Source organism: Centruroides sculpturatus, unplaced genomic scaffold (assembly GCF_000671375.1).
Source record: "Centruroides sculpturatus isolate CEXI.00-Female unplaced genomic scaffold, Cexi_2.0 scaffold513, whole genome shotgun sequence".
NCBI lineage: Eukaryota > Metazoa > Arthropoda > Arachnida > Scorpiones > Buthidae > Centruroides > Centruroides sculpturatus.
The window spans coordinates 263,844-273,670 of record NW_019384769.1 but is presented as its reverse complement, the minus strand read 5'-3'; the positions used below and the strand labels follow the sequence as shown (position 1 = coordinate 273,670).

Here is a 9,827-nt window from a genome sequence, read left to right as displayed (position 1 = left end):
TTCGTCAGGATGTAAAAACAGTTAAATTATGTTTTAAGAAAAGTATAAATTTGTCATTGATATAATTTAAATTTAAATTTTATATATATATATATTAAAACAGTACATATATATGCAAGGAAAGAATTATTTGAAGATTGATAAATAAATAAAAATTAGTTACTTTTTATAGTAAAAGTACTGTAATGAATTCCTTAACTTTTAGGCAGAAAAACACTAAGATATATTTTAACATAAATTTTAACATTTTAACATATTGTCTTCTTTGTCTTATATTTTAAATAAAATAAATTGCTTTTAAAATTTGGATAGAGATAATGACGATAAATTCCTTTTAAATAAATAATGCATTGTAACTGTCATTATCCAATGTACCCGAACATTTAGAGAATTCATTCAGATAATGTAAATGATATTTTATTTGCAGTAACACGTGACTTCCTTTAAATTCGAATCGAAGTGATTGCTTGCTAGCTTTTCTTTTTTCGACTTGTATAGCACGGGAAAGTATTGAAATCGTGTCAAATTTTATCAACTTTGTGTATTTTGCAAATTTTTATGTTTTGAGGCTTAGAACCCAAAATAAACTAGCAACGAGTTGCTCAACATTCTCCGCAGCATTAAAAATTTTCGTGGCTCCAACTGTTATCATATTTTATTAAAATAAATTTTTTATATTTTTTAACTATTATAAAATGGCAAAAGGTTTAATTTTCAGAGTAGAGATAAGTTTTATAAAAAACTGTAAATTCTAATAACGAGTACAATCTTCGTTAAGTCTGACCTTACAGCCGGGAAGTAAAACGGAATAAGCGAAAAAAATATTTCGGGGATAAGTTTGTGTGTATATATATACATACACACTTACGTATATATATATATATACATTTGCGCACACGTACTGTACGTGTGTTGGTTTGTCTATTTCGTCTAATATTTCTCATATCTCGAGATGAAATAATGATAAAAAACGAAATTTGGCAAGTTAGCTTGTATATAACGGAAATCGTCGCTCTTACATCTTAGTGGTTAAAGGTCGAAGGGGTGGAAAGATAAGGGATGTCGTTCTTACGTCGAGGGGGTTACATTTAGTCAAGATTTTCTCGTTGCTAGAATTTGTATTTTGTCTAATAAAAACCTATCTCTATCCTTATAATTAAGCTTGTTGCCATATTATCATAAATAATGGTATAACGGTTACTTATATAACACTAACTTATATCATATAGTACAGCATAAAATTTTAAATTTATGTTAAAATATGTCTTAGTGTTTTTCTGCCGAAAAGTTAAGGAATTCATTACAAAACTTTTACTATAAAAAGTAATTAATTTTTATTTATTTATCAATCTTCAGATAATTTTTCTTTTGCATATATATGTACTGTTTTAATATATATAAAAAATTTAAGTTTAAATTATATCAATGACAAATTTATATCTTTCTTAAAACATAATTTTACTGTTTTTACATCTTGACGAAACTTCAAGGTTTTCTGAACACAAGTAACACACTAAACCTTTACACTTTAAAATAAATATTATATATTATCTGATAGAATTCCAGATTTGATGAGTAATTCAACAGATGCAGTGTACAGAAAATTGTAGACAGCAGAAATTAGTAGAAAATGGAGAGGAAAGAGAAAAGTAACCCATTCGATACAGTTAGTGTTTTCTCTCGTATATTTTTCTGGTATGTATTATTATTATTTTTTCGATAATAATTAAAATTTTGTAATACAAATAATTAGTATGTTGTTTTCTTAAAGTAATCTTTTAAAACAAAACCTCTCATATTTTCATTCTGTTATTTCATGTTATAATACAGGTGTATAGACAAATCTTACATTATTGTTTCATTTAAATTTCCGTTTTTAAAAGAGAGAACCGCAAATTTTTTCGTATGCATGAAATTCCGAAACATACAGTATATATTGAAAGAAATTTATCGTTTCTTGAGATAAATGAAAAAGATTTAATTAAAATTATTTTGTTTATGAAACACGCGATGTACTTTGTATTCGATGTGTGTTTATTTTTTCGTTTAATCTAAAATGTTACTCAAACTATAATTAATATGAATTTAGTTCGCAGTTCGTTAAGATGTTTTTTCTTTTTCTGTAGCGAGCTTGTTCTGTTCTCGATTTTTTTTATACTCCACGATGAATATGTTTTCTTTTTTGTATAGTGGGATGTTTGAATTGTAGTTTAACACTTTTCTAATCTCACATGGTTTTGTGTATGGCTCGAATTCAATCTTCTTTGCCTTTCTGGTTATTTTAATGTCGAGGTTGTTTTTTTTGTGTTTGACTCATTTCCTACCTTAAATTTAATATTATCATTTAATTTGTTTATTTTTTATCTTAATTTTATTATTTCTTGGTCGTATAGTATAATTATGTCATCCACATGTCGTTTATAGAACTTTATNGAATACTCCAAAACGACTCATCTCAAGATTATAGAAATATTTTAAACAGTCTGAACTGAATAAAAAAGATCTCTACAGTCTGTATAACTTTTTCATTGAAATCACAAAAATGTTGTAAATCTGAGCCAGTATATTAAATATTACCAACATTGTACATCTGACTGTTAATGTAAATAATATTATTATAACTATCAAATTGTTTGATACTGATATCCTGTATATTATGTAAATATTACTAAAAATTTATAATATCCCATTGTATGGCCCCCTGCAACAGGGACACTTCCCTTTATGCTAATAAAGATTATTATTATTATTAAATTTAACATACATGTATGAATTAATTAAAATAAAATGTATGTAAATATATGGGAAATGACAATTCACAATACAACCACTATTTGATGGTATGCATTATGTACGTAACATGAGGTATGCATGTATTCGTAAATGTTTATCTTTTAAAAATAATATATCAAAATTATTTTAAAAGATAAATATTTACAAATATTACTAAAAAATACCATAATTATATACCAAAAGCTATTTAATTAATAAGTACTTAGCTATCTTATAGTATTAAAAACTATAAAACATATTCAAACAATCAAACAGTATAAATATAATTAAGAGTACTTTAAGCTAATGATGTAAATAATTTTGAATGTTATTGTTCTAAACTGAACAAAAATGGATTAAGATCAGAACATAAATACAAAATAAGTTACATTTTTTAAACACATTTAGAATAAGAAGTCAAGAATTTAAATTAATTAAAGGAACATAAAATTATCATAAAAATATATGTTATAAAATTTTATATTAATGTTAAATCATAAACAAATCCAATTTACTTAAACAATTTAATAAGAGTGATCCAATATTCAGGAAGCTCACTGTTAGATGATTAAATGGATTGCCTTTTAAGATATGAACTGTTGTCCCAAACATGTAATTGTGGAGTCCCTACATATATTCAAAAAACTAAATAAGCTCAAAAGGAACCCAATATAACATTCCTACTTAATTCCATTAATTCCATTGTTTCTGGCATATATTTCTCATTTATTTGTACTTTGCTTATTCTTGAAGTAATTAATGTGCTATAAATTCAAATGCTGAAAGAAAAATGAACATTTTTCATTTAAGTAAACAATTTTTTCACTGACCTACCATACATACACAGGTGTTTCTAAAAGAAAAAGACTTTGTAATACTAAAAGTAATGCTAGACTTTGGATACAAGTTCCACATTTATAAGATAGTATTCATATATATCAAATTAAACAGAATGTCTTAAAAGAGTAATGACAAATGATTTCACAATATTGAAAAGCACATTCTTGAGCTATTACTCAGTTTCAGACCAATTTTACATTGAATTTTTAAACAACATAAATGCATAGTTGTTGCTAAGGAATGGTTAAATGAACACAAAAATATATTTTTATAAAATCTTTTGAATATGTTGTTAATTCACAATTATAAAATTTTTAACAATTTCATGAAATTGGTCATAACAAAACATTTAATAATATTGCTTGTAACAATCAATTATTGTTATCACTAGCAAAGCAAGCAAAAGACTTAGTAACTGTAATTAGTAAATTTGTGGGTTGCATCACTGAATGTTTCAAATAAACTATGCACTCAAACTATGCACTCAAATCACAATTTTTTTCCAAAAATGGATTATATGAGTAACTATGATAATTTATGAAAAAAAATTTACTTTGACATCAGTTTTAAATAAAAATCTTAGATGTAATTTTAAGAAACTTACAGGATCTATTCCAAATGGATATGGAACATCAAACTCTTTTGGATTTAAAACCTCTTTTGGTGGATAAAATTCATTTGATCTGAAAAAGTAAAGTTTATAATAGTCTTTCAATTTTAAATAAATAAAGTTTAAAATATAATAAAATTAAAACAATTGCTAAGTTATTTTACATTTTAGGTGCAAGCCAGGAAAACCCTTATATATTTATACTTGTAAATAAATAAAGTTTAAAATACTATGTAATAAAGTATAGTAGAGTCCCATGAAACTTATAACTAATTTAACTAAGTTAAAAACTGGGACCTAACGTCATAATACATTCATTTAACATAAAATCAATATATATCTATACACCAATAAAACTATAAAACTAATATATGTATTTAAAGAAACGGGTCATACTACAACTGTTAAGATATTTCATCTGATCGATAATGATCTATGTCAGTCTGGTGCTGTCGACACCCTCCAACACTTTATGTTGGATTGTATAATTTTTAATAATGACATAGAGTTAAAGAATATTCCAAATATAAACTTCTCTCAAAATATTGAAAAATGTTCACTCAAAAGGTATGCATCAACTTAGTGCACCCTAAGAAGGTATTCAATGGTTTACATAAAGTTTTACTATGATAAGATATCGTAAGTTAAAACACTTAGAAATGAGCTCTAATATAAAATACACAAAGTCCTGAAACTGGAGCGTAATTCTTTCTTATGCTCTGATTTAACATACAAAGGCTTTTATTACACCATTCTGCGATATAAGTAACATTGGCATTATACTCATGTTGGTCAGGATTATGACACCAAGATATTTAAACCGAGTCGAAAACATTTATAACAGGGGTGTCTAACCCGTGGCCCAAGGCAAGTTTGAATGCGGCCCAATAAACGTGTAAACAAAACCGACAAATTGTTTTATTTTATTTATTTTTTATTTATTTATATCAACGGCAGAAAATCAAAAAACAAGTTTCACAAAGCCGTAAACTTTTATACATATTTTATTTTTGAGTGAAAAGGAAATATTTTCAAATACTTAGAAACGTGTGAATGACGAAGAAATACTAAATAAAGCTGGAGTTGTGACTCAGAGGATTATAGACCCAAATTTGAGAAAAGGAGAGAAAGGCCAAAAGATAAAAAGTAGTGAGGAAAGATGAAAAATTAAGGGTCAATATTTGCATAACAGAAGGTCTATTTAACATTTCTCATTACCTTTTATCTTTTGGCCTTTCTCCTCTTTTCTCAAATTTGGGTCTATAATCCTTTGAATCCCATTACCAGCTTTATTTAGTATACTTTCCAACATTGAAAGATTTGGCTAATTTGCGCCAAATTTGGCTACTTTCTTTTACTTTGGCATAAAAATTTTTTTTGGTTTTTTTTTGTTAAAAATTATCATTTGACGCATTGGCTACTTTCTGGGCTACATATTATATATAAACATATTATTTGAATAAAAATGCACTTTAAAATGGTGTACTGTCGCTTTTTATTAATTAGAGACCCAAATAAAACAAATATTTGTGTTTTTCAAATAAATTTTTCGTTTGTCTCCTTTATAATAAATGAATTTATCTATTTCTAAGTAAAAATTGAAAGTGTCTGTAAAAGTAATCTTTTAAGATATATTTTTTCGTGATAAAGTTTTAACACTTATTACTATAATTTACACGTGTTAATCCTTAAATGTACTTGTGGTCCAGAACTTCATTACTTCTTCCAATATGGCCCAGAAAAACAAAAGTGTTTGACACCCCTGCTCTAGAATGACATAATTTCAAAAATAAAAAATATTCAAAACTCAATCCAGCAATGTTGCCCAGAGTACAACAAAGGTTGGACACCCTGCTTTATATTTTCATCGTTGAACTTGACGTTCGGCGGCAGTTTTTTGGACAAGCTACCTTTAAGTAGTATCGCCACCGTGTTATTTAATTTACAGACAGTTCTAACTTATTAGCCACAAGCCATTTCTATAACCTCAATACCCACTTTTCATCTTGGTACTTGAGTTCACTCTTCGAATTACCGGATATAGGGAAAGTTGCGGCAAGATGAAAACGTTAAGGTTAGAAAAGTCATAAAATGATAACCACTTTGATGAGAAGTACAACATTTGATAATATATAATACAAAGTTTAATTTTTGAGAAACGTTTTTAAAAACAAGAGAATTTAATATATTAAAATTATATGTATACGCGCCATCTTGCCCCACCCATGGGGTAAGATGGGGATATTATTTTTATATAGAAGAAGGACAAATTATAATAGTTAAACTGTCATTTTTTTCAATATTGGTAGAAGAACAGTGTGCCCATTTATCATAACGGCTACATTTAACCGAACTCTCTATAGATGCAGAAATCTTCCACATTCTATGTCATTTGCCTTTCGTTTCTTGTTTGGCCTACCCTTGCTGATGCCTGTAACTTTTAATTTTACAAAACTTCTTTCCATAAAGAAAGGCCGTTTTCCTGGGGTGCCAAAACTGTTGTTGATTGTTTTTGTTGTTCCATCAGCTGCTGCTTGTATGGTGTATCTGTCAGGATTGCTGTTTTCTCTCTCCTTCTGCTATTTTCGATTTTTTTTTCTTAGTTCCAACATGTTGAATTGGCACTGATTTTTTCTAAAATTTTCAAATTGAGAATCACTATCAAATTTTGATGCACGTAACTTGTTTAAAAGTAAAGTAATTAATTATAAAGTTAGTAATTTTTAAAATTTACTTGATGTCCTTAGCTGTTTTTACTTTCCTGGTTGTTATATATAACAGAGAAAAAGTATGATCATCGGACAAAAAGTAAGTTTGGAGTTCCAAGATCACTCGGTGTTTGGACACGGGACTTTGAAACGGCCAGAAATACGAAAAAATTCATTTTTTATGTATATACGGTAGTTTGTATTTGTGTATGTATAAATGTGTGTAGAAAGCACGGTTTTTTATCACCCTTTTTTAATGCTTAATAACTGCCGTGTCATTTGTCAAAATTTTCTAAGATTTTGTACGATGGTTGACTTACAAGGCGGTTGATGCTATAAAATTTTAGTCGTTAAAATAGAACAGGTGAAGAGAAAAAGAAATCGTGTCATATCTCGAGTAGGGTCAGAATTGATGACGATTTTACTCGTTATTAGCATTTATAATTTATTTTATAAAATTTGTCTTTATCCTCGAAATTAAACTCTTTGCCGTTTAAAAATAATTAAAAAATGTAAAATGTTTCGTAATAAAATAGCGTAACAGATGGCGCCACCAACTGTTTCCGGAAAACTTAAGCAACTGGTTGCTAATTTCTTTAGAATATTTATTATTCAACGTATATGCATTTCTTTTTTCAGGAAACACTGAAAAAATATCATTGAACGATTATACTATTTTTTTCCTAAAAAAAATAAATAGCAAAATTTAAACGTCAGTGCTTGGTAAAATATTACGCAAAAATCGATTACGATCGTTATCATTGTAATCAATTACGATAAATTATTTGAGTTGATAAAAATCGTTCATTGCGTTGTACGGCAACATTAATTAAATAATTAAATTATTTTTTCAGCTGGATTTTTCCAATAATAAACGAGGGAAGAAAGCGAGTTTTAAAGGAAGAAGACTTATACAAATGTTCAAAATATCATAACTCAGAATATCTTGGCGATCTGCTTCAGAAGTAAGTCAGTTATTATTTACTTGTAGACATCGATATTTCAGTTACTGCTATTTAATTCTTTTAGATTTATTTATTACTAACTGTTACCCGCGACTTTGCCCGCAGAAGTTTTGCAAACAAACCCTATTTATATTCAGTATTTTAACAACCACAGTAATTGTTTCATAACACTTACCGCTGAGATGATGAGAATTGCTGAAAATCAAACGAACTACAGTAGAGCGTCGATTTTCCGAAAGTCAATCATGTGAAACGTCAATCATCCGAAAGAATTCCAGTCGGCAAATTTAAATTTTCGCCAGTGCTGTGGCCTTCAATCTTTGGCTATGTCTTGGGCTACTCAAATATTTTACGTTTTTGATACTAAATTAACATCTGAAGTATAATTTTTTATTATTTTTATATTTTTCAATATATTTATTTTGTTTGTACAAAATAAAAAAATAATTTTTAACGATACAATAGTCTTCGTTACGCTTAACATCGACGAAAATTCAACGCGAAGCGACACGCTACGGAGAAAAATTTCGACATCGGATACGTTAAACTATTTTTTCGTACGTAAATCAGTTATCCGAAATATCAGTTATCCGGACAACCGCAGTCCTCAATTGATTCGAAAAATCGACGCTCTACTGTATTTTCAATTTGATTAATTTCTGGAACGTTGACAATATATATATATATATAAAACAAACGTATGTTTGTCTGTCCTTCATGAATTACTACACAATTTATCCGATTGCCACGAAACTTTGAAAAGTTGTTTAGTACACTCCCGCGAAGGTTTCTAGCATAGTACGTTTATCCTACAATAGGTGGGGCTTGTGTATACGAGCATTTCATCGTGAGGATTTCAGTGCGGTTAGGAGTTGAATCTTGAAATTTGGTACAGAGTCAGGGTACGTCACGAGAACGCACACTAATAAGGGATTTTTCGAAATCCCCCGCGGGGAAATTTCGAAAAATTTCTTCTTAAGGCTTCAACAATGGAAGTGTTAACAATGGAAATATTAAGAGAAAGCAACGTGCAAGATTTACAGGCGTAGATGCGGTTTTTAGCGTTTTTGCAAAAAATCGAAAATAATTTTTTGACACATCTAAAAATGCTTTAATTAGTCTGGAAACAGAGAACCTAGTTGTTGCATTCTGTGAAAACGGGTAAGATTGGCTGTAATGTAATAATCTTAATCTTCGCTATAGTTACTTTTTGCCTGAGCAATGCCAGGTTTATCTCCTAGTCATTCTATAATCGAACCGATATGCAATAACAAATTCGAATTTAAAACGGTTAGAACATTTGGTTAAAAAATCGAAATGTATAAAAATATTTATAACAATGTCTGAAATGTTATTAATTTAATACACCTAAGTACTCGATGAAGACTAAATCTTTTCTCTTTCCGCTTGCAGGGGAATTTCGAAAAATCCTTTCTTATTGTGCATTTTCATGGCATACCATAATAAAACGCAGATAAAAACCAAAAATCGCATCTAAAATAGTACAGTAGAAACTAGGGGCGTGCCGTGATATTTGATGATAGGGAAGCTGTGTTTCTATAAGAAGCCGACTTCCAGGGGCAATCAGTTAATTCTTTCTTTAAATGTATTTTTAATAGATTATTTATCTGACGTACTTAATAAATAAACAAGTTCAATATAATTACCTCTGTTGTTAGTTTCAATAGGTTTCCTTTGCCCTCTAAATGCCAATTCTTGCTTTGATAAAAACATATAACATCTATTTATTTAGATATAATATATCTATTAACCGTAACTATCTCGTTATAATTTTCAATATTTATTTTATATTATTTACTAATGTTAAATTCTATTCCGCTTCGATTTCCAAATTGCTTCAAATACGAAAGAATCGACGATTTTTCGTGTCTTTTGCCAGCTAAATTGTCAAAGACATTCTTATTCCACACA

The 9,827-nt window shown here is 28.3% G+C and overlaps 1 protein-coding gene across 1 annotated transcript in view; it reads left to right on the top strand.

Moving 5' to 3' along the window:
• Positions 1-1,598: 1,598 nt before the first annotated feature.
• Positions 1,599-9,827, top strand: part of LOC111628955 (multidrug resistance-associated protein 4-like) — a 38,629-nt gene continuing 30,400 nt past the window's right edge. Inside the window, exons 1-2 of the mRNA XM_023372814.1 lie at positions 1,599-1,695; positions 7,785-7,895. Of these exons, the coding sequence (XP_023228582.1) occupies positions 1,631-1,695; positions 7,785-7,895 (176 nt within the window). The 5' untranslated portion in view covers positions 1,599-1,630. The remainder of the gene's footprint in view (positions 1,696-7,784; positions 7,896-9,827) is intronic.